Below are 27,054 nucleotides of genomic sequence, written 5' to 3'. Positions count from 1 at the left end.
ATCCGATCCAGTCTGAGGGGACATGCTGGATGGCTCCTTTTTCTAGTAGCTTTATAACCTCTGAAGCTGCGGAATCCCTTTGATTGGGTGTAACATCTGGGATTCTTTTGATTGGTGGGGGGGGGGATGTGGTATCCTTTGGAAACTATTTTTAATACCCACTGGTCCTGGGTGATGTCTTGCCAGGCTTCTGAGTATAGTGAAATGCGACCCCCAACTAGCTCCGGAAACGTACAGTCGGGCCTCCCATCAGGAGCGCTGGTAGGGAGAACCACAAAAGGAATCATGGTCTCCCTGGTTACGCGGGCCTCCTCTGCCTCTAGGGCGGTGTCTACCTGAGTTACCACCCCCTCCCCTGCCTCTGGAGGGAGAATCACTTTGTGAGTCAATGAAAAAACCTCTGCGATTTCTTGAACCACATTTTCCCACTCTTCTGGACCTTGGGATAAGGTCTAGAAGGCATGGAAAAACAGACTCCCATGGCAGACAGAGTTTTTCCCTCTTGCTCGCACCTAGTGAGAGTGTCTTTCACCTTGGTTCTGAACAACAAGGAACCATCAAATTGGGCATTGGTGAATGTAGACTTGAAAGCCCCCACGAAATTAGAGGCGCATCCAGGAGTGCCTCCTGAGAGAAACGCCGGAACTCACTGCCCTACTCGCTCCTTCGGCTGCGTAAGAGATCAGCCTCATGGAGGAGTTGACAATAGAATTTAGGGTAGACATCTGAGCGTTGACTTTCTGAGCCACTGCGTCAGAAATGTTACCCTGCAGAGCATCTCCAAGCTCTTTCAGGAGATCTCTTTGAAGCATTGTAAAATGTGACAAGTAATTCAGTGACCGCAGTGTAAAGGCCGCTGAAGAAAACGTATGCTTCCCATACTGGTCCATGGTCCTAGACTCCTTGTTAGGGGGATGGACGGTAGATGAAGTCTCAGCCAGTTCCTTCTTGGTGGCCGCAGCCACCACCATGGCATCTACTGGAATGCCCTTCGTAAGAAACTCTTTGTCAGAGGGGGGTGGACAGAAATTTGCTGGGTTCCATAAGTGTCAGGGGTTTCCCATACCCTTTGACAAACTAGCTCCAGGAGTTCGAAGGGTGGAGAGACCCAGGAGGCACAGGGCTGAGCCCCAAAGGCCTTCAGAAACACCAAATCCTCCTCGGAGGGGAGTTTAGAGGGCCAGTTGCCTCTGCTCTAGGATATCAGAGAGAGAGATATCCTCAGAGGACGACTTGGGGGACCCCTCTGATTACTCGAGGTCGGTGTCCGACGTGAGAGACTCCTCCTGGGAGTCTATGTGCTTCCTTTTGCACGTTCTTTTTCTGGGTGCCTCCTCAGGCAAAAACTCTGGGGGGTCCTCAGAAATTTGGGGACCACTCATGGAGGCATCCCGAGGCCTTGGATCTCTGCTGTCCAAGGATAGGGGGCGATCAGAGACTGATACCGGAGCTGGAGGGGGTAGAGTATCATTGCTGTATGATGCAGCTGAGGACCTGGCCAGCACGCTCCGCATGACCTCGAAAGCTGGTCCCCCCGGCTCTGAAGATCGACCAACCGTGGAAGACTTCGGAGCAGAAGGGACAAGGTCTGAAGCCGAAGCAAGGGTCAGGATCACACGAGGGAGGCTAGGAGCCGAAGAGCATCCCGAGACCTCCCCCTTGGGCCCAACCAGGGAACCATGAGTCCTGGACCCCTTGGAGGGAGCCGACGGGGTCTGAGCTGAGATAGGAGCCGATAAGCCAGGATGGGCTATCGGAGCCGACCTAGAAGCATCAGACGGCGCCAACCATTCTGTCTCCGAAGGCTGAGATTTGCTCGGAGGATCTATTGACGACTGATGGGTGACTGGCTCCAGAGCCGAATGGGCTGCAGCTGAAAGCAATTTAGCCAGCACCGGTGATTGGAGCAGTCTCTGCATCACTCAATCCACATCAGTGTGTGTCCTGGAGGACCTAGAGGACAAGTTAGGAGATCTAGACCTCCTCTCTGAAGGAGACCTGCGAGGAGGAGAAACTGGTCTAAGTACTGGAGACCGGTTCCGAACTAGTATCTCCGTCACCGCCTCCGAGAGGCTGGGAGCCGATTTATGTTCTGTCGCTTAAACTTCCTTCGGCACCAAAGACAGTGGAGCTGAGGATGCCACAGTAGACTTAGTAACTTTCTCCAGAGGCTCCGATAACACAGACAGAGCCGGAGATCTTTTTTTGCTCTGGATGTTTTGTCTCTTTTTGAGGGAGAGGACTTAGCACTAGAAGACCTCTCCAAATCTTCCTCGAAGGAGGGTTTCAGTACTCCCTTCAGAATTAGTTTGTTCTTCCTTTCTTGAAGAACACGAGGGCTGAATGCGTGACAGAATGCACAAGACTCCTGAAGGTGTATAGCCCCCAAACAATAAACACACACAGAGTGCCCATCAGTAATCGACATCTTGTACCCACATTTACTAAATTTTTTAAAGCCCGAAGGCTTATGTTCTTTTGTAAGATACTAACACACAACAGAAAAACGGACACCAGCAACAAGCGAGGGAACTAGACTAAAACTACAGACACCACACACCAGGACCTCTAACTCAAACGGTCCTGACAGGAAAAACAAGGGGAAGGACTAGGTCCTCTAACTTAAACAGCCCTAGCCCAGAGGGGATAGGTATCTAAAAACAACAACGAGCACAGAAGGAAAACAGATAACCAAGGGAGGACTAGGTCCTCTAACTAAAATGGGCCTAGCCCGTTGGGAGATAGCTGATGGGATACCAGACAAAACATAGACAAAGGCCACACAAAACAGCTTCACAAAGCAACAACACACACACCTATCTATGAAAATAGCTTTTGGATCAAATTTTAGTCAAAAAACTCAGTCAAGACGACAAAAAGTAATACATGGCCAAAGCCAAGCGTGAGACCACGTCTGAGCTTTACGAGCAGCAAATGAGATCTGGGGAAAGGGAGCAGTGCAGCATGGGATACCTCTTAGCCCAGCCAATTGAAAGACTTCGAGCTAGAGTATGGCCGAGTCGGAGCAGAGGTTCGGCTCCGAACCCACGGGTAAGAACGTAGGCGAGATTGGACTACATAACATGTATAGTTTTGTAAGATCTTACCATAACGGTAGTCCTTCTCTTCATTGCTGAGGTGTTCTTTACAAATAGGAATCCCCTGCCAAGGGCAGCCTGATGTTTTGAATGTACACCAAAGCCTTTAGGTTGCTTTAAGGTATGCCATACCTCACACATATGCAACTCGTGTATAGCGGAGGGCATAAAGGTGATATCCAGACGTACCATTCTCAGAATTGAAAAGCCCCAGTAGGAACGACAGGATATAAGTAACAAGCTCATCCAGAAGGAAAAAGGACCAGGGGGAGGAGGGAGTGAGCGAATACTGCAACAGTGAAGAGGACATCAACTGTTTTGTTAAGATTTTACACAACTGCACCATGTCCTTCCAATATCACTGTTACAGTACTCTCTACAATAGGAGAGTGCAATAGGTCAGGAAGAAGATTGGGAGGCGGAAGGGCCAGCAGAGCCCTCTAGGAAGCCATGGAAAATGGCCCTGGCAAAGCCAACTCTGGCCCTAGACATCACATCCAACTTACAGTGCTTGATAAAGGCATGCACACAAGTCCAGTTAGCTGCCTCAAGAATAGAATTCGTTTCCAAACTCTTGAAAAAAGCACCAGAACAGGCTGCAACCCTAGTAGAATGAGCCTTAACGGAGGAAGGAAGGCTCTTCACATTTAAAGAATAGCAAAAAGAAATGGATTTAGATATCCAAGAAGAAATGGTTTGTTTGGAAACAGCCAAACCTAAAGACCTAGGATGAAAACAAAAAGTTGTTCAGATTTACAAAAGCTTTAATCTTTTCCAAATAAAATCTGAGTTGTCTATGCAAATCCAAGGTGTGCAAAGCCTTCTTACTATCAGACTGAGAAGGGAAAGAGTGGCATAAAAGGATTAGTATGAAGGGACACCCTGTCCTTATGGAAACTAAAAAAGGAGGAACAGCCATAAGAGCCTGCACCTCAAACACCCATCTGGCAGAAGTAAGGGCCAAAAGAGCAGTCTTCCAAGAACAATCTTATAAGGAAGCTGAAGCAGCAGTCTCAAAAGGAGCCAGAGTCAGTTTTTCTAAAACAAAATTAAGGTTTGCAGGAAGGAGGAATAAGCTTCCTGGGAGGTCTAATGTGAAGGACACCTTTAAAAAATGTTTAGCCTCAAATCTAGAGGCTAAAGGGGGAATTAAAGGCAGACAAAGCAAAGGTAGCGGATAGATGGGTCTTAAAAGTATATACCAACCCAGCATCGAACAGTTCACACAGAGAACAACAAACAACACTCAGAGTAAACAGATCCAGGTTTACAAGACAGACACCAAACAGAAAACCTCCATTTGGATAAGTAAGATTTTCTAGTAGTGGATTTTTCTGGCCTCCCGCAGGACCTGAAGCATGTCCCTAGAAAAAAAAGGTGTCTGCAGGAGATCAAAGCCCCATCACCCACAATGTTAGTTGAAGAGTGGACAGGTGGGAATGCATGACAAATCCCTTTGACTTGTGCGAGTAGGTTTATCCTATGAAGTAACTTGTGATGACTGCCCTTAGCAAGATGCAAAAAGAGGGAACCAATGCTGCCTGGGCCAAAAGGGAGCCACCAAAAAGATTTTGGGAGCAACCTGTTTTATCTTAAACAGGAATCTTGGAATGAGAGGAAGGAAAGGGAAGGCATAAAGAAATATCCCCTTCAAAGAAAAAGACAGGGAGTCAGCCTTCCAGGCCAGACGGCATGGGACTCTGGCACAAAATAGAGGAAGCTGTTTGTTCAGAGGGGAGGCAGATATCTATTTGAGGAGTACCCCATTGATGGACAATATCCAGAAACACATCCCTGTGAAGCATCCACTTGTGGTGCTGTGTTATGGACCTGCTCAAAAAATCTGCCACTATGTTCTGATCTGAGGGAATGTAAACTGCCTGAAGGGTCACTTGATACTGGACAGCCAAATCCCAAACCTGAAGGGCTAACCTGCATAATAGATAAGACCTTGTCCCCCCTTGTGTTGACATACCATATCACTGTGGTATTGTTTGTGAGAATCTTGAGGGGCTCTGGAAGGGAGAGAGAACAAAAAGCCTAAAGAGTCAGAAGAGCAGCTCTCATCTCTGACAAAAGACATCATCAATGTCAAAGAGACCACAGGCTCTGCAGTATAAGAGGACTGAAGGAGGACACCCACCCAAGGCATCTATAGAGAGTTCCTGAGAGGGGACCGGAGGTTGAAAAGGAAGCCCTGGGTTGAGGAACAACTAACAAATCCACCACTGATGTTCCAGTTTGAGGCAAGGAAACAGAGGAACCAGAAAATCTACAGAATAATGTTGGAGCCAAACTGTCTTTAGAAACCATTGAAGTTTTCTCATGTAAACTTTTGGCTAGAGGGAGCACAGGAATGGTGGAAGACATGAAACCCAGAGCCCCGAGAGACTCCCTGGCTGTTATTGCAGCCGGAGGAATAAGGAATTGAAAGAAAGCAACCACTGTTAAAGCCTGGGGAGGAGGCAGAGATGCCAGCATTGGAACAGTCTGGAGCCTTCATCCCACAAAAGCATGACCCTGAGAAGCAGTCAAAAGAGACTTTTGCAAATTTACCATGAATCCCAGGCTTTGCCAGAGAGAGAGAAAGTGCAGATACTGAAGTAATATTTCCGGAGAGGAGGCCTGAATCAGCAGGTCATCCAGGTAAGGAAAGATCTGTATTCCTCAACCTGCAGAAAGCAATCACAGGATTGAGGCATTTGGTGGAAACCCTTGGTGCAGTAGAGAGGCCAAAGGGCAAAGCAGAGAATTGAAAATGCTAGGAAGCAGAGAAACATAAAAACTTCCTGAAAAGGGGATGAATATGGATGTGAAAATAAGAATCCATGAGCTCCAGGGGAAACTAAAAAAGCTTGAGGAAGTAGCAGAGGAAACCAGGTTTGAAGGGACAGCATCTGAAAGAAAGGGATCTTCAAAAAAAAGGTACTGAGTTGAGAAAGGTCCAGAATAGGTCTCCAGGTGCTTTCTTTCCTGGGGACCAAGAACATTCTGGAAACAAATCCTCTTCTCCCTCGGGGGGGTTGCAACTTCCTGAATTGTTCTTTGAGCAACAGGTGCTGAAGCACCTCTGGAAAAAAAGGGCAGTTGTTCCTGAGTAGGATGAAGAATGCCCAAAAGAGGCGGACTGATGATTTCCAAACCATGTAATAAACCTGGCAAATGATGGAAAGAACCCAGGAGTCTTGGGTGATTTTTAACCAAGAAGGAAGTGACAGGGAATGTCAGAGAAAAAGGAATGTGACTGAGAACAGGGCAAGGACAGTCAGACAGCACCTCTTCTTCAGGAAAAGGAGGCTTCTAAACAGACAGTTTTTGTAGCTTTAGCAGTGGGAGCCCTTCTACCACCCTTTTTTATCTTTGGGGAGGGTGAGACTGTCTACAGACAAAAGCAGGCTTGTTGGGGTAATTCCTCTGAAACTTGTTAACAGGTGAAACAAAAATATGCTTCAACTCCTGAAAGACAATAGCCTTTTCTTGCAGGGACTTAACTCTGCAGCAGCAGCACAAAACAAATGCTTATTATCCAAAGGATCATCCATCAGCTTAGCCTTCATACCATCAGGCAAAGGCTGAAGTCTGAAACAGGAACACCTCCTCAAAACAGATTCAAAAGCAGCAAACCTAGATGAAGCATCAACTGCATCATAGCTCCAATTAATGACATGGCAAGCAACTTGGGAGGACATCCTTACCACAGCAAGAGCAGATGCCATCCTTTCATTATCAGGAAGATCTCAAATGGCTTGACAGGCCTGAGACAGAGGACACAAGACATACCTGGTCATATGAGTCTGACAGCTCACAGTTCTAAAGGCTAGGGTAGCAGAGGCATACACCTTCTTACCTAGCTCTTTCATGGTTCTGCTGTCCTTATCAAAGAGGAGCAACTTAGTTGAAGGCAACATTTTGGAGGGCTTATCAAAAGCCACTGATGCCGCAGAAGGTTCAGCAGAGGGACACGCAGAAACTTGCAGTCATCAGGCACTTTATAAAGCCCATCAGGTTTCTTAGGAGCAGATGGCTGGGATTCAGGAACCTGAGAAGTAGTGGAAAAAACATTCAGCAGGGCAGCAAGAACAGCAGAGGGCCTACAGAAGCTCACAGTACCGCTTCTGAACATCAGCCATCAGAGCAAAGTCCCATTTGAAAAATTCCATCAGTATGAAAATAGTGTCACCAAATGAAATCTCCTCAAAAGGAGAGTCAGGACTGATGGACTCTTCCTCCTCAGAACCATAGTCTAATGGAGATGGAGTCTGAGAGGAATAAGTGCCTCTTCATCAGAATCTGCATTCAAAAGAAAAATCCTGCTCCCAAGGCCTCTTAAAAGGGGTAGAAGACCAACAAGAAGAAGAAACAGAAACCCCTGTGGAGGCTTCAAAGCTATAAGGTCATTAAACAAACCTTGAGTGAAGTTTTGCCATTCACTCTGAGGATTCTTAGGAGAAGGCAAAATGTGTTTAGTCTTCTGCTTCTCTAAGTGAGATGTCAGCCTTAAAAAATGTAGATGACTCTGACGACACACTATAATAGTAGTAATAACCTCTTCCCTCACTAATATAGGAGTAACACCCCTAGGGCCTTCAGTAATAACCAGCTGTAGTTTCCCATGAACGTACGAGGAGTCAGAGCCATGCCAGCCTCCAAAGAGGTTGCGTCGGAAGAATCAGAGAAAAGAACCAGACAATCCTCCAGGCTTTCACCAGCCTCAAGAGAGGTGCCCTGTGGTGGCAGTACAGTCAAAGAAACTGACAGAGCTTTCTTGGTCCTTTTCTTCTCAGACAGCTGACCCTTGGGCAGGGAAGATCTTTCTGTACTGTCTTTAGACAACAGTTCAAGTCAACAGTTATCTAAGTAAATCATAAGGGAAGAAAGCTGACTATGCAACGCTTAGGGATAAAAGCTTGACAAATCTCACAATATGTATGTCGTGGGAAGGGCCTAAACAAAACAAACACTGCTCATGACGATCTTTATGGGGAATCTGTGTCCCGCACTGGCATTTCCTCTTTCTGTAGGACATGAAACAAACAACCAGAAACAAGGCAAACAAAGATACAAAAATCTAAAAACCTCAACAGGGCACTTATCTAAAATTGGTTTTGTCACCAGCAGACGAACGAGCATTCAAATGGGCAAAGAAAATTCTTTAGCTGGTACATCCGGATATCACCTTTTTGCCTAACATCGTGCACGGGGAGCACATGTGTGACATAAAGCATATCCATTACAACCTAAAATCTTTGGTATGCTGACCTGATATGTTGGGCTGAACTTGGCAGGGGATCCCTATTGTAATGAATACTGCAACAGTGATATGGAAGGACATCACTAAATATCACACATTACTTGGTATTTTGTATCCACAGTTATGCAAGGTCCAATTTTCTACACATCACTGTTTGTCTAACTCATCTAGGTGACATTGCAAGCAAGAAATATACATAATCATATGCCTTAAAAGACTGAGCTTCCAAGAATGGCAGTAGCAATGAGCACAAACCTCAGTGTGCTCTCTCTCAGAAGGGAAAGTACAATTGTGTGGATAACTTACCATAATTGTAGATATTCAAGTAGATCAATGTTGCAATTGTAGCTCATGGCTGGCCCAAATACCAGAGTCTTTCACCATCCCTCCAGTCTGTGAATGCTCATCCCTATCTGAAGTCAGGATGTTGGGGGCATAATGGTACCTTGACTGTCACCATCCTCGGTTCTTTCCTGCCTGTGATACTATAGTCCAATGTCCCTCAAGGACAGCACGATCTGTCCTAATTGCAACTGACGGTCCTGTGGTAAAGGAGCACAGTATGTTGGGGAAGAGGACATAGCATGCAGTATACCCATCCCAACCTCAGGGCAGATGAAAAGAGGGGTACGATAAAAGGAAAGGGTAGTAAAACACTGATCAACTTGAACATCTACAATTATGGTAAGTTATCTAACACAGCTGTACTATGATCATTATAGTCAATGTTGCAGTACTAAGTTTTTGAAAGATTCCTAAAGCTTTTTAATTGGGGAGGGTGAGGAGAGTTCTGGGCCAGGGACACAAAATTCTACAGAAAAATGGAGGCAAACCAAGCTGTAGCTCTGGATATGGCATTAAGGTGGTAACATTTGGTGAAGGTGTGTACACAAGACCAAATGGCTGCTTCTCAGATGGTCAGTGTAGGTGTCCCTTTTAAAAAATGGTATATTGGTTGCTTTTGCTCTGGTTGAATGAGCTCAGACTCTGCAAGGAATGAGCTTACCATGGTAAGAAAAGTAAAGCAGGTGGCAATCCATTTTGAAATGGTCTGTTTTCACACTGGTTTTCCCAGTTTATCCAAGCAAAAGACCACCAACAGCTGGTCGGATCTATATGGGAAGTTCTTCTTGCAAGTAGAATCTTAGTGGTTGGTGCATATCCAGAGGCTGAAGTATTCTCTCACACCTGTTCTGTGAATTGGGAAAGGAGAGAGATGAATAGCTTGGTTCAAGAAGACATCTGACAACCACCCTCAGCAAGAAGGGTTAGTTCACAGAGAAATACTGCTCCAGGGAAAAATAACGAAAGGCTTTTTGCAAATCAGAGCTTGTAGCCTCAGAAATAGAGTGCCAGGAGTAGGTATGTTTCCATGTAAGCAATATCAGTGGTGCTGAGGCCACTAGCTCAAAGGGCAACATTTTTTCCCCATAACATAATTCAGGTGGAAAGGGGGGCGCATGTTCATACGTGGGCATCCCTATTTTAAGAATGGTTTCATATGGGGGGGTATATGCTACACAGAACCATGGCAAGGCAGGCAGATACAACTAAAGTGTGCACCTTTACACTAGAATAAGACAGTTGTCCTTTGTACAGGAGAGAAAAGTATTCTTTTTTTAAAATGACACACAATGAATCATTTAAAACAGAGGCAAACCTAGATTTATATAAAAGAAAACCATGTTAACATATTCAGTTACAAACATTATACATCACATATATTCTTTTATAGACTTGGCAATCCATAATTACATAAATTGATCAATTCCTGCCTTCCCTTAAATCTCACTCCTCCTCCAAAACATTATTCTGCATATGTTGTTGCCACATTTTTTTCTATGTAATTTGCTCCTACCCTTTTATAAAGGCCCACTTCCAGTTCCTTTATCTCTTTTAAAAAAATTCACTACTTCAAATACAGTTGCTTTAGACAGATTTTTGTTTTCACACAATTGCTTTTTTGGCAGCCACCAGAATTATACCTAAAGCCTTAATATGTCTAGGCAGGATGGAGAAGTATTGTTATTAACTGTTCCAAGGTTGGTTGCTTGGGAGGGTAGAATACCATTAGCCTTATACCAGACCGAAAATGTTTCATTTTGCCAAATACGATTTCCTGGTCCTCTATTTTCAAGCCTCCAGTATTAATAAAATGTTACCTGAAAAAGACTGCCTAGACAATCAATAACCAATTATTCAAGCTGCCAACTGGGTATTTTCACATTGGGATGGAAAACAGACCTCTTGTTCTAGAACAGAAGGTCCAAGAGGAGAGGAGTGCCATGGTTCACCCTTAGGTGAATGTTAGGATGGAGACGACCTGTTACCCTTGGTCTGTCTCATTTTCTGCAATATGCTAGGGATAAAGGGTATTGCAGGAAAGGCATAGAGAAAAAGGTCTGTCCAGATGAGAGAGAAAGCATCCATTATCCACATCCCTCTCTCGGGAGTCCTTGAGAAGAACATTATTTGCCTGTTTTGCAAAAAAAAGTAGAAAGATCCACTTTTGGTACACCCCATTATTGGGTGAGGTCCATAACTTCCCTTTTCAGCATCCACTCATTGGGAGGGATCTGCTCAGACTAGATCCATAACAACTTCCCTTTTCAGCATCTACTCATTGGGAGGCATCTGCTCAGACTATATGATAAGTAGGCGGTCTTGACCCTGTGTGTATGAAGCTAAGGAGAGAGTTCTAAGCATCGAGCCGCTAGCCATACTTACATTGCTAATATGAATACATAATCAGGAATGAGTTGCTTCCTGTTAGTTTATATACCACATTACTGTAGTGCTATTAGTATCATTTTTTGCTAGTGGAATTAGTCTTTTTTGGAATACGCTTAATGCCAGAATAATTGCAATTATCTCCTTTATACTTCTGTGCAGGTGTCAGTCCCAAGTCTCTTGAATAAGCTGTCCCAGCCATGCTCCCAAGCAAAGACTGAACAATCTGTGGTTAAGATTTGGACATTTTCTAGGAGCTGAAGTGGGCTCCTGGATTGGTTTTAATGCTCTACCTCCCATCATAAAATTTATTTTTATTGGGCAAAGTAAGAGAGGAATTTTGGTTTCTGGGGACCAGCATTTTTTTTTGGGAACTGCTGCAGTTTTCTCATGTGCAATTTTGACAATGGGACTATTAGGATGTCAGAAGCCATGTATCCCAGGATCCCCATAAATTCCCTTGCAGTTATAATCCATTTACTACTTACTCCAACAGGGACAAAACTTTACCCTCTGGTAGAAAGACCTTCTGCTGGACAGTCTAGGTGCACTGTCAGGAAAGTAGTCCTGATGCTTTGTGAGAGTTCTGACTTATGGACACTGACACCAGGCTGTCAAAAGTACTGTTGGTGATGTGGGCTGGATAAGGCAATCGCCCAAATAATGGTAAATATGAACCCGTTATTTCTGCAAAAGGTAATGACCAGTGGGCAGACTTTTCAGAAAAGCCAAAAGGAAAGGCACAAAATTGGTAGAGTAACCCCCCTGACAAGGGGTGGGCCTTTAGTCAAGGAATGTCTCCATCATGGATCCTGTGGCAGCTACCTAGAAAGATGTGTTCAATGCATCATAACCACATTTTGGTGTGTCTGGATTACTGGAGGCCCACACTTCATAGAGGTCCCTGCTTTGGAAAGTTTTAAAAGGTAGGATTTCTATCACCTGTTATTACGTATGGTTTTTATTAGGTACCTGAACTCAAGGGAATCTTACATCTTTCACACAGAGAAATTTCCTCATTTGTTTTTGGACCCATTCTATTGATGTACTGGGTTTGTGAGACTTCAAGGGACACCACACAGACTTGTTTTAGACTTATTTACTAGCATACCCCACAATCAGAGTTTGGAGTTTGTTCGCACAGAAATAATGGAGCTTACAAGACTTAGACCACAAGTTGATCAGATTTTTAATATATGTGATGGAATTAACACTTCATAATTACATATATTTTGAGGGCAAGTACTTCCAACAGTTAAACAGAGTGGCGATGAGCACAGCCTGCACCCCACTTTATGCAAATCGGGTAATGTACATACGGGGAAAAAGTTTAAGAGCCCATTTATAAAGATAGTTTGAAACTCTACCCAATATTCCTGGACATTTATCATTTGGAACCACAAAGAAAGTATCTGTGAATTTATAAACTACATTAACCAAACTTCAGACTTTTTAAGAGTTACCCACTATTCCAGTAGTGACAGTATTAATTCTGTGGACGTCACAATAACTAGAAATAAAAACCTAACTTTGAATCAACTATTTATAGAAAGGAAACCTTCTCTAATATGTACCACAGTTATAATAGTTGCCCCCCCTTTTACTGCAAGAAAAATGCCTATAAAAGTTAGATTGCGAGAGTAGCCAGAATGTGTTCCGACATGGACTTATAAGAACTTAACAAAAATCACATGAATGTTTCTAGATATGGGTTATCCATCTAACACACTTTGTAAAATAGGAGATGAGGTTACACAGGACTGGGGAACAAAATGTAAACCCTCCTCTTCTTTTGACCCTAGTAAGGGATAACATTTTTAAACAATATTTCTAATGAATGCTACATCTCAAATTTTAACAATTCCTAGGTTATTAAATATACTAACAGTATTAAACAAGTTAGAAAGAGCTGAAAACAACTGGAATATTTTAAAAATTGATATGGACTTATTTATAACAGTTGAGGAGAAACCCCTTTCTCCATACAAAACAGGAAAAATCTGAAACGACTCTTGGAAAAGGTAGTAAGATGTCCAAGTAGCTTTTTTAAGTTGGGGTACTTGTGCCTGTATAACTGTAATCAATGCCCCCACATATTTAAGGGCGAATACATTTACTTTGGAACTGACAAAATCATACTGGCCAACAGGAATTGTTAACACTAAAGTTTTAATTTACATTGCAGTTTGCACAAGTTGTAAAAGTTTTTACATTGGAAAAACAAAAAGACAGCTTAGAAAGACTACGAGCATAACCACAATATTTTTAGAAGAAAATAATGTGTTCTTTAAGCATCGTTAACACTGCAAAAATTTTAAAATGTTTAAATTTGGTATAACTGAAGTTTTACCAAAAGATGATGGAAGGGGACAATGAGAAACGTTCTTAGAAGTTAAAGAGCTAATGCAGCAACTAAAGTTAAATGCTTCCAGTCCCCCTGGTTTAAATGAACAACTCTCCATTGTTCCAGCCTTAAAATTGATTTAATTGAAACTATAGTAAAATATAAGTTTAAAATTTTGCATTTATCACACTGAAAGTAACTAATGCAATTTGAATGTTTTCTTAATATGCAAGGAAATGTTTGATTTCAAGGGACACTATACTTATGCCATGAACCACACTTGCCCTTGTTTTATATTTAAATGTGATTTTGAATCAGCTTGAGGTTCTGATGAAATCCTGAAGTATACAGGACAAAAGTGCTCAAGCCTCTCTGCAATTTATGTCTATGTTCCGACTTTTACTGGATTAAATAAAAAAATTCACTTAGCTGGCTGGAGTTCACATTTGAACAACTAAGTTGGTTGTAATTAACAGAACTGTGACTGATTTTAGGAAGTTTGCTTGGGACTAATGCTATGCAAAGCTCATTTTTTATTTTTTTGGGGTTATTAGCTGCAAAGTCACATACCATAGACTTTTATTTCGAGGTTCTGCCATTCTTCAACTCCACCTATTTTGTAGTCTTTCTGAAGTGCTATAGCCCTGAGTTATTTCTTCTTTGTGCTTTCTCTCGTACAACCTTTGCTGGCCACTGCTTGTAACTGACTGTGTCAACCAGTGGTTTATGCTATGGGTCAACCTCTTCAATGATTATGACTTTGAAAATTTTTTTCCCCCAGCACCATTATTGAATTTTCACTTGTGACACAGGCAAATTTACATTCATATAAAAGTAATCACACTAATTAAAACAAACATACTTCACATATATTGCTATACATCATATAAACTAAGCAACATTACATAAATTGTTCAATTCCTGCCCTTTTATTTTAAACGAGAAACATCTTTATTAAACCATCACTTACTACACAGGCAATCACATACATTCATATAAATGAAAACAAACCACAGTGACACAATCCTAGTTGCAAGCATTTTACATCACAAATGACTGAAATTGTTGATTCTAACACCAATACCTTTTCCTTACTAGGAGGAACTCTGCCCAAGTTGCATGTTGGACACTCTTGTATGTGACCTTACAAAGAAGTCTGACTGCCAAGATTCTGTCCACTAATTTTGATGAAATCCCATACTGTCTTCTGAAGCTTCTCTCTTTTACCACAGTTCCCACTCCATTTCACTCTGTCCTCCCAGAATACTAAACTCTGGATCTCAAGCCAAGTAGCTTTGCTGCACTGCCCTTCCATATTGTTTCCTGGATGCAGAGGATGTTCAGTCTCCTCCTCATACCTCTCAAGCTGGAAACATCAAAAATCTGGACAAAGGCCCATGAAAAACAGGTAGAAATCCGTATGCTGATTAACAAAATCTGCATACATAATTATGTAAGCCTTGCCCACTCCAGTGGAATTGTGGGATACCAACTTTCAAACGTAAACTGAAGAACAGACAACCAAAATATGGCCCTAGACCCTGTAGTAAATGGTAACTATTTTTTTAAATGTACAGTAATGTTCACTGGGAAGGGAGACGATGATCAACCTCAGGATTTTCTTTTTGGTGACTTGCAGTATGTGGGTTTTGTGGTAAAAGTAAGGCAATTAATGGTAGTCAATATTCTAATATTAGCAAAAGAATATTATAGTTTGCTAGGACCTCCAAAAGTCATTCTCCATGGCCTACTGATCAGTGGTGTAGCTAGACTTTGTGCCACATGGGGTTGTCTGAGTTTGTCGCCCTTCCCCCTCTCACAAAATCATGGTCGAATGGGGCCCCCCCATACACAGCTCTCCCCCTGTAGCCATTCCAATGTCTCATTACTTTAGCTATTTCTCCCCATAGGTTCATATGTAGGTACTAGGCTATTGGCCCTAGGGCCTATATAAGCCTAGCCAAAAAGGTACCCTGGCTTTCACCACCCAAGAAAATTATTTTCCTGTGCCCCTGTCAAGCAGAGCCACAGAAGTGATCCCTGGGGTGAATTTCCTATTTCCCATCCAATCATCAAAATTCTTCTTGAAGAGTGCTAATGAGGAGCTCTGTTTGACATATAGGTATAGTCTGTTCCAGAGTATGGGAAGTCTCTGGGACAGGAATGTATCCCTCCAGCATGTTCTGTTAATTGTGGTGACAAGTTTTAGGTCCCTAGAGCATGTAGCTCGGAGGGATTGGGATTTACCATAAACACTATAATGTGTATACGGCTTTACTTTTACAATGATTATTTGGATTTAATTTAAAACTTTTATTTTACATTTTATAGCATAAACACTAATAGACATCTGCTAAACAAAGCAATACAGTCTCACAATGAAAACAGACTTAGCATTAAAACTTCTCTGCCCTTGAACACACATTCACTGAAACAGCACTGAAACCCACATTCAAAGAAAATGCATCTGGCCAGGGGCAGATAAAGATTACCTTTGGGCTGTTTTCAAATCATAGGCCCCTTGCACACAAAACATACGTGTATTCTTTGATGCACCTTCCTGACTGTATTAAATTATATACCTTGTATAATACAGCACACTTGTTGAAACACTTTTTAAATTTGTTTTGGATATTTTTCCAGTAAGCAATGAAACAAAATGCATGAAGCAATAATAAAAAAGCTGCCCAATTCAGAACATTTCCATAATAAAAGTTTGATCAAGGTTCCACAATCTACCAGTATCAGTAAATATGTACAATCTCTGCAGAAGTAAAAGTCATCTAAATAATTCCACATTAAAGAGATCTGTAACTAATGAAGCGGTTGCTGCTAGCAAACAACTTTATATTTCATTGTTTCATCTAAAAATAAAGTGCCATTGTCCTTGAGGAATACATTGCCTATGTTACATTAAAAATGATAAGCTAGTAAAATTGCAATAGGGAATGGATAGCAAACTGAAAACAGGTTCACAGTTACTAGGTATCTCCACCAAAGAGGACGTTCACAGGACTGCAGCATCCACCCCCTTTAAAAGTACAGTATCAGCAATCCATCCACATATTGTGGGAGTAGAACCCACAGCCTTCTGCATCAAAAGCAAGTATTCTTACCTGTTGTGCTATTAACACAGACTTGCCACAAGCAGCACTAAACTTCTCTCCCCCTGAAGAACTATGCAGCACAATGAAACTGGTAAAAGCCAAAATTTATTTGGGGGAGGGGGGGGGCAAAGGTCCAAAACCAGGGACACATTTAAAAAATTGCTTGTATAATCTTAGAAAAGTTGCTAGAATAAAATGTTTTGTGTTACTATGCGTCTCCTGAAAGATAGGAAGTCTGAAACATAAATGGCCATCATTATTTAGTGAATTCGGTTCTTACTGATTTGCCAGAAAACCACAAATTTTAAGAGGAACAGACCAAAAGTATTAGCCAAACATTCCAGACGTTCTGTAAAACATTGGACAGTTGAGAACTATGGTTAACCTAACTGGAGCATTTTACACACACATTCTCAAGCCACATGCAAGGATTAACAGAATCAAGTTTGCAAAGATTCACACAAGTACAAAAGTTTGCTGCCGTGTTTCCTCCTTAACAGAACACCCTGTTGCTGACACACACCTCTTCTAGCCTTAAACTGCCGCTGTGTTTCCTCGGGTTTCTCAAACACACAGAGCCCAAGCCAGTGATCACACGTCTCTCCTTAACAGAAGTACTTACAAAAGCAAGAACACTGTGTTGCTGACAAGTTTCTCAGAGACGCACTTCTCTCCTTAACAGATTTAAGTTCAAAAGCAAGTTCCCTGCTGCTGTTTCCTCCTTAACGTCTATCACAGACAGACACACAGACAGACAAGCACAGACACACAGACAGACAGAGACAGAGACAGAGACAGACAGAGACAGACAGAGACAGAGACAGACAGACAGAGACAGAGACAGACAGAGACAGAGACAGACACAGACAGACAGACAGAGACACACACAGACAGACACACACACACACAGAGGCACACACAGACAGAGACACAGACAGAGACACACACACAGACATACACACACATACACATACACGCAGACACATACACACACACACACACACACACACACACACACACACACACAAACACACAGACATACAGACACACAGAAACAGACACACACAGACACACACAGACAGACGCACATACAAACAGACACACAGACAGACCCAGAGACAGACACACGCACACAGACACACACACAGACACAGGCACACATACAAACACACAGACACACACACACAGACACACACACACAGACACACACACACACACACACACACACACACAGACACACACACACAGACACACTCCACTCCTTAACAGATTTAAGTTCACTGTTGCTGTTTCCGCCTACTTCTCAAACACACACACACACACTTCTTTCCTTAACAGAATTAAGTTCACTGCTGCCATGTTACTTCAACTTCACAAACACACACACTTCTCTCCTTAACAGATTTAAGTTCACTGCTGCCGTGTTTCCTCCTTAACTTCTCAAACACACACAAACTTCCCTCAACAGAATTAAGTTCACTGCTGCCATGTTACTTCAACTTCACAAACACACACACTTCTCTCCTTAACAGATTTAAGTTCACTGCTGCCGTGTTTCCTCCTTAACTTCTCACTCACAAACGTCTCTCAACAGATTTAAGTTCAAAAGCAAGTTTACTGCTGCAGCGTTTACTCCTTGACAGAATACAGAGTTGCTGGCAAGTTTCTCACACACACACAGCCCAAGCCAGAAGAAAGCAATGCAAAGATGCAAAAGCATGTTTACTGCTTAACAGAATACCGTGACAGAATTAAGTACAAAACAAAAGCAAGTTTACTGCTCTGCTGCCATGTTTCCTCCTTGACAGAATACTGTGTTGCAGACAAGTTTCACATATGCACACACACACCTCCTTAACAAATTTAAGTTCAAAAGCAAGTTTACTGGTGCCGTGTTTCCTCCTTAACAGAATACCGTGATGCTGCCAAGTTTTTCACACACGCACAGAGCCCAAGCCAGGAGAAAGCAATGCAAACATGCTATCGCGCACACGCTTCGTAATGCAAGTCTCTGCACATTAAGTAAAGCCTCGGTTAAGAAAGCATGCACAAAAGAATCAAGCCCCAGTTAGTCTTTTTTTTTTTTGGCCTTACCTGGGGGAAGAAGCACACGCAGTCGCAAAATGGTCCGACTCTGCTGCAGTAAGTTAAAGTGAATACACGCAGACCATCCAACTCTGCTGCAGCAAGTTAAATTGAATATAACTAATGGTTCTGGCATTCTCTGCCTCATGAAGCTGACGCCAATGATGTCAGGAACAAAAAAAAAACCCCTGGGAAACTCGGAAATTAAAGGGGCCACTCGGGAATTTGTGGCACCCCAATATTTTGCCCTCAAAAATGGTATTTACAGAGGAATTTGTTATGGTTGAAAGGTATGCTCCTCCTTTATCTTGTCATCCACTTCCAAGCCACAAAGCTCATAGACCCAGAGCTACACAGAAGTCTGGAAAGCAGGCTGGAGAATGCCTTCCATATCAGGGATTGATAACAGAGTACACGTAAAAAGAAAGAGGGCAAGGAGTACTACGTGAAAGACCTGCTGTGGTAGAGTTTTGAGTAGAGTCTATATGTGGAGCTACTGTTAAGGTTATAATTGGTAGGGCACATAAAATACTGCACAGCAGTAAGAATCAATTAGGGGAGCTAAAAAAAGATTGGTAAGAGAATGTAAAGGCAATTTACAATGGAACAAAGGGAAGAAATTTGTAAGGGGCCAAAGTAAACAACAAATTCCAGAAGTTTTAAGATTTTGTACCAGAGTATTTGCACAGATATTTTTATACCCAAAGCAGACATCAGAAGAGGTGTGATGGGAAGACAAAGTTAATCTGGAACATGTTTTTGAGAATGTAAGGAGCTGGAAAATTTTAAAAATTTGCTACAAATGTTAGAACACATGATTGTAACTAAGAAATGGACTTTTGAGATGGGATACAGCATTTGAATTACTTGTATATAGTGAAGCATTACACTAAGTTTCATGTTACTGGCTACCAAAATAATATTACAAAATAGAAAACATCCATTCCAACCTAAAGGAAGTCCCAGATATTGTAAAGGAGGTAAAAACTGGGGGTGAGAGATTTAGAAAAGTGAAGGAATGCATTTTATAGAAATAAACGTAATTTTTGTGAAAAATGCATAAAGAATAAAGGAAGAGTACTGAGGTTTAAGGAAAGGAAGAAATTTATATGATGTTGAAGTGAACAAAAACTGTTAAGAAAACACGACATTAACAATGGAGATTGTTACTTTTTCCCCCCGTTTTCTGTTAATGTATGTAATCCCATGCAAGAGCTTGCAATGCAATGATTTAACAAAGTTGTTTAAAACAGAAAAAAAAAACAATCAGTTCCTCCATCATCAAAACACAATGGCTTTTACCATGAAATATTTTATAGCTATATATATATATATATATATATATATATATATATATATATATAAGTATATATATATCTACACATGCACACACACACGTACATGTATATGAGCATAGTCTAGTTGAATACCTTCTTCCTCTACCTATCCAAAGACATCTGAACCAATTTACAGCTCCAGGCCACACTGGACTGTAGAAATTAACAGCTAGTAATAACAAAAAAACGCTGACCTCAAAAGGTGAAATCCTCACAGCAGTGGGATATGGGAGAATCCATATTACTTTCTGGTCCACTGAATATCAGCATAATTTTGGCAGCAAGCAAATGAAAAATCTCAAATAGGACAGGTCTTCCATCTTTCAAATATCTTGCTTGCTCTCCAAAGCTAATACTTGCACATTCAAAAATGTATTTCTAAATGAACAATATTACTATTTTGTCCATCAACCATATCAGCTGCTGATGGACATCAATAATCCATCTCAGTATTGACAACATTCTCTGGAAAAAAAGTCAAAACTGAATTTCTTGAAAATGTGCAGACAAAAATTGCAATCGCCCTCTTTTTAGGAACTATATTGCAAGCAACTTCTGGGCTCCATTTTCTACTTCAGACAAGTTTACCCAGTTGTTGCAAACTTCAGGCGGAATTCCAGAAACTGCTTCCTCACTACCGTATACTTTAACTACAAGTTCAAAATGGCGACACACAAACGATCTTGGGCAGCATCTTCATGATCATTTTCTACAGACCTCCACTTAACATAGTTGCAACCTTTTAAAGCTATGACAAAATATCCAACAAAGGCTCCAGCGTGAAAGCAAATGTTACATTTTCTTTTGTCAATCAATTTTACCATCATGTGATGCACTAATACTGGCAGTTATTTCCCTGTCCCATTTCATTCATGCCTCCCCGTTTCTTGACAAATCTGACATACAGCGAGAGTATTACTGTTTAATATTGCTATAATCCATCAGGGAAAATATATAACATGCAATTTGCCACAGTCTTATCAAGAGTGACTAAAGATATTTTTCTTTTGAAAGCACTGCAAGACTCCCAATGAGGAAAAGCTTTCAAGTGAAAAAGCAATGGAAAAAAAAAACATATTACTTTCACATTTTTTTCTTAGAGATTCAAAAGACTGCTGCCCAGGTAGCCATCACAAAGGCATTCAAACTTTAAATGCATGAGAGAATGAGTTAAGCTGTCAAATTGGTGGTGTAGGACATCATTGGAAAAACACGATGGTTGTGCTTTACTGCAATTAATTCTGATCTCCAATGTGGGGAACAAATGGACTCTGGGAACAGTGGTAAGGCCAGATGGTGGCAGGTCTAAACAATTAAAAAGAATGAGCATACAAATGATTAAAAAATGTTTGAAGTTATCAAAAGTAGCATCCATTGGTGAGGAAAGTGCAATAATGAAGACTCTCTTGACCCTCCACCAATACCTTAGGTTCCCCAGTAACATCATAATGTCTGCAAAATCATCAAAGATGCCTCACTCTCTCTCTCATTTACATTACCTTTAGATCAAAAAATGCTCTCCAAAACACAGGCAGGCACACCAGACTGTTTCTGGCACCTGCCCACATGGCCCAGATCATAATTACTTATTTTTACACTAACTGATTCCCACCTCTGAATCTTCAGTTTTTGCCCCTCCCCCCTTCTATGCTCTTTTCCTCCTCCTTCCATGTCAGCCATCAAGCCCTCCTCAACTGGACTCAAGCCCATTCAGTCACCAGTGGTAAAAGGTCTCTCAGATCCTCTAGGAAGAGGGCTATCAAGTGGGTCCCATCATCCTAGCAAATATCAGGAAGCATGTATCCTTGCCAGATTTTTGAAAATTAAGGACAATTCCTTTATGTCCTTATTCCCTTCCCATCAGTGTTGATGTGAGGTCTTACGGGGTTTATGTCTGGTTACCCACACTTCAGAATCACATAGGCAAGGACCATCACCACTTGATTAGACAAGCCCACTATTGAAAACCCAGCACTGCCCTCAGACGTAATGCTTAGCTGGGGGTGTGGTCTTCCAAAGCTGACCCCCCCACACTTTTTCTATCAAGGGCTTGAGCCACTAATTGAATTCAGGTCACATGTACCATTACAGGGGCTTTCTTTATCCTGCTATGCCTGCATCTTCACTTCGTTGCTACACATAGCAGCAGCAAAGGTCAAGTCTCACACCTCAGACTCCCCTTCCTCAACCAAAGTGCATGGAAGATTTGTTGCTAATCCACTGTAGTGGAACCTTACCTACAGAGGTCACTCACCAATCTTAAGGAAGGTATTCTTAGCCATATGAGACTTACCTTATGTGCACAAATGAAAATCTATTAATCCAACGTCTTGCTCAGTTCTTGACCTACTGGACTATATGCTACATCACATAGGTGAGAATATGATTGTCATTTTTGCCAATAAGCACAAAAATAAAATATCAGCAGAAGTCCAAAGATCAACCACAGATAAACAGCAGTAATGTAAAGAAGAACTCCAGATGACCACCACGGCTGTAAAAACAGATTTAATTCAGACAAGCGCTTTTACGTAGAACACCTATGCTTTTTCAAGTCCTCAGTAAAATACAAAAACACACACTCATTTTATATATTCAAGATACATCAATAAATCAATTAAAACCAATTATATCAATTATCTAATGTACAACATTCTGTTCATTTAAAGGGGACGCGCATCAAGCTCAAGTTTGATGCATACATAATTATTTAATCCTGGATGTACATGCGCTTGCATTTTTAAAATCCATTTTGGTTCAATACATTCTACTTGATTATTAAGATTACCTTCCTCTTATCACAAAAACAATTTGCAAAACTTTAAAAACAAATGTATGTGTAGGGAACTCCATTGTGTTTTGCTAGGGCATTTAATTTATTCTTATTTTTCACATCATACATATGTTGGTATCTCTCGGGGATTTCTCAGTTTTACCTACATAAAAACATCTATAGCCTTTACATGCTGCCAAATAAACTATATTGGTCGTATTGCAAGTAGCATAAAACCTAGTTTCAAAAGTAAAAGACAGAACTGGATGCTTAAACCCTTGAACTGTGGAAATGCCTTCACACATCTTGCAATTTTTGCAAGGATATGTCCCTAATCTCTGTGTAGATATAAAAGTCTTATCTATCTTTACATGGTAACCGCTTCAAGTTAGAATTGTTTTTATAGGTGAAACTGGGGACCTTCCCTATATTTATAGTTTATCACCTGTCAAAGAATGCCATTTTCTCTTGATGAGATCACAAACTTTGTTATTACTGGCATATTTTGTAATAAAGCATACCCAATTCCTTTTCAAACCTACATCTGTTTTAGAAGCTATCTCCATGGGACTAACATCACTATTATTTTGAAAGGTCTCATTCTTAATGGTTTGGAAAGTAGATTCTTTAAAACCCCTTTCTGTAAATAACTGTTGTAAATAATCAACTTCACTTTCCATATCGGTAGCTGCATTACATATATTCTTAACTGTATTCAGCTGTCCTTTAATAATGTTCGGAAAAACATGTCGGGGATGCATGCTGCTACAGTGTAAGAGACTTTTTCCAGCATGAATTCCGATACAATTTAGTACTGATACCTCCTAGTCTGTCTTTGTATATTGAGACATCCAAGAAATCAATACACTCAAAAGAATGAGTTATTGTAAATCTCAAGAAATACGTAGTGGATTCCAAGTATTTTAATGTAGTCAAATAATAGGGGTAACCCTCCATCCGACAGCATAAAAGTATCAACAAAACGCCTATATAGTCTTATATGTGCACTAAAGGTACAATTATATAAATATTCCTTCGCCCAGTAATAAACTACCAAATTCACATATGAATTTGCACAGGGGGTGCTGATGGCAACCCCCCATTTCTGTAAATAAATCATGCCCTCATACACAAGAACATTATTTCATATCAAATCCAATAATGTGCATATCAAAATAATTTCATTGGTACCATTATCTCCCATTTCTCTCATCACATCTCTTACTGCCTCTATTCCATATGTGTTAGGTATACAAGTAAACAAACTTTGTACATCTAAAGTGACCATATGGCAACTCCTTAAATCAGACTTTTCATTACATTCCCTTAAGTCCTTCAAAAACTGAGAAGTATCCTTCAGAATAGTAGGGATCTTTCTTACTAGTTGTCCCAACTTACTCTCCAGATAAACAGAGGCTCCATAGCCCAACCACCTCCATCCACAATGGGCCTTAAGGGGTGGTCTCTGGACGGACTTGTGTATCTTGGGTAATCCTTTAATGTATGGTATTCTGGGAAATTCCACAGTAAAAAAAGTATATAACATTTCATCAATCTACCTGCACATAAGCAAGTCATATAGATTTTTTTAATACCCTTAACAATATTCAAATATTGAGCATACATTATTAATATACATGTGTGTATTTCACTCAACATGATCTGCATAGACTGGGTATAATCCTGTTCATTCATGATAACCACAGCCCCTCCCTTATCTGCAGGTCTTGTACCTAGTTATTGATTATTCTGCAGGGAACGTAAAGCACATTTCTAATCTATCATTAAGTTACAAAAGGAACCTCTACTATTTACATAAAAGTTGTCACATATCTCCTTCTCACAGGCTCTAATGAACATCTCTACATGAGCAGGTATCACAGGTACAAAAGAACTTTTCTTGTATAATTTAGTACTAACACATTGTTTATTAATCTTAAAAGAGTGTTTTAAGTTCTGACCAAACAGTCTCAGGCTCGTCAGTAAATCACTTACTTCGGTATGTGCAGAGGGTATGAAGGTTAAATCCTTATTCACCAAGGGTACTTCAGTTTCACTTAAACAATAAGACAAATTTACTACAAGTTCATTCACTGCTTCACTCTCCTGTTCGAAATTTTCTCCCCTGAAAACTTCCTCAGCTCATCGAGCGTGGCTGCTGCCATTGTGTGCTCTGTTTTACTGGTAACGGTAAAAAACGATCAACGGTTATTGGAATAAACAGTTTAGGTTTTGCTCCCTGCAGGACCTGATTATTCGCCTGTTGATTAGGCAGAGGAGTCACATTAATCTCAGAAACCACCTGAGATATCATTGGTTGCGAAGAATAATATAAAATGAGTGTTTTTTTCTATTTTACTGAGGACTTGAAAAAGCATAGGTGTTCTACGTGAAAGCGCTTGTCTGAATTAAATGTTTTTACAGCCGTGGTGGTCATCTGGAGTGCTTTACATTTTTGCCAATAAACCTGTGCACATTTACAATTTCTGCTTACAAGATGGTATTTCCGTAGATGGAAACCTCACAGTTCTGTTTTTCCTGAAAGGGAAGCTGCACCATAGTTCAAAGTACCATCCCAAAGATTCATAACAATGCAATACCATGGTCACCTATTTGTTGGATTTACTGTACAATTAATTCAGTTAATCCCAAATCCACAAGATTAGTTTGTTTTAAACTGAGGTTTACCTGCTCGAGTTGGTAATAGCTTAAGTGGATGTAAAAGACCCCACAACACCTACTGATAAGGGAAGGGAAAGCTCCTCTATGCCCTGGCCAAATTTATCCAAGTAGTATACCACTTCGGGTCTCCCCTGAAAATAAGCCACTAGCCTAATGGGACTAACCTGGTCAACAAAAAGATGAATAAAAAATTGCATTTGTAACTTATTTAAAATTACATACAAAATACTTTTTGCAGCTGCAAAATGAAAAGCTCTGTGGTACATTAAATTTCTTACCATCATCCTCATCACTAACATAACCAGGTGTGTTCTTATAACAGAAGAACGTGGGAGGCAACTGAAGCCTTTCAGCAAGAACCTTCTGCTCTGGAGTTGGCATCCGCTCATAAATGATCTGTACGTCATCTGATATTGGTTCCTTGTTCTTATAACGTTCGGTTTCTAAGTAATAACAAAAACTGTGATAAACACAAATGCTCTCTGCACTAAAGAAAATGAACTGCACTCATGCACATTATTTCTGTGTATATTTTTTTATTAAACAGCCAAATATTACAGTATTGCTTTTCAAAGCTATTCAAAACTCAAAAGGACTACCTTAAAGTAATCTGTTATAGTTAGTAGGTAGCAACAGGCACTACATCAACGTATTACACTAGGCATTTGGCATTTTTCTTAAAGATTAAAGCCTTATTACCAAAGATTAAAGCTTTATTACTAACATCAATAAGACATTTCCAAGATAAAAAAACATGGTTTCAGGAAATACTATGAGTATAATAAAGATAGCTTAAATAAAGAAATACAATATAAACAAAAGTCAGTGGTTGGCCAGAAAAGTGTTAACCAGAATCTTTTCAGGCATGATCCATCTCATAAAGCAATGCTAAATACAGTACATATAAAATAACAATTTAGACACAGTCAGGCATCAGTTCCTGGATGAAAGCCGAGTATCTGGAGAAAACTCAAACAGCCAAGTAGTGTAAATTCCCTACAGACAATGACTAGAGATCAGGAATAAATCTTGTCTTGATTCTGGAAATAACCATAAGGCAGAAATCTCAACATTGAGCGACCATATCCCAAAACCTGACAAGTGGAGACAAAAATAAGGCTAGTGGCATTTCAGCCAGCAACAAATGCTTCATAGTGGCAGGATACAATCAAACTTGTACTCTTCTTCCGTCAAGTTTTTTTTTTTTTTTTTTTTGGGGGGGGGGGCACGTTCTACTCCAAGTTCCATACTATCAAGCCACCACCTGCCAGCAGTTTGCATGACTTTTGACCCCAGGGTATTAGAGCCCTATGTCCCATTCTTTCCTCCTACGGTTAAGCGGAGAAACCAAGCTTAGAAATGAAGCAATGTAAGCACCCTGAAGTTTAGTTAGCTTAAACTGTCAGATAGTGGACAGGGTCCAACTATTCAGGTCAAAACTTGAAAAAAATATGGAAGAATAGCCTTGTGAGCTATTCAAGCTAAATTAAAACACTAAGTAGTAGTAGTAGTAAGAAATATCTGTAAATTAAACACCAAACAGCAGTAAAAAATCTTGTTACGATCAAAATATCTTCACTTTTGCAAATAAAAGCAGTTTCACATCCTTCTTCCCAAGACAACAAATCATCCTGTTGCGATTAAAAA

At 40.8% G+C, this 27,054-nt stretch overlaps 1 protein-coding gene across 1 annotated transcript in view; it reads right to left on the bottom strand.

The window, feature by feature from the left end:
- The window catches only part of LOC122801555 (E3 SUMO-protein ligase RanBP2-like), a 2,328,503-nt gene that overhangs the window by 566,501 nt on the left and 1,734,948 nt on the right, over window positions 1-27,054 (bottom strand). Inside the window, exon 15 of the mRNA XM_044070992.1 lies at window positions 25,686-25,850. Coding sequence (XP_043926927.1) covers window positions 25,686-25,850 — 165 coding nt within the window. The remainder of the gene's footprint in view (window positions 1-25,685; window positions 25,851-27,054) is intronic.

Source organism: Protopterus annectens, chromosome 5.part0, assembly GCF_019279795.1.
Source record: "Protopterus annectens isolate FY-2018-M chromosome 5.part0, PAN1.0, whole genome shotgun sequence".
Lineage (NCBI taxonomy): Eukaryota > Metazoa > Chordata > Ceratodontiformes > Protopteridae > Protopterus > Protopterus annectens.
This window is presented reverse-complemented; position numbering and strand designations above follow the sequence as displayed.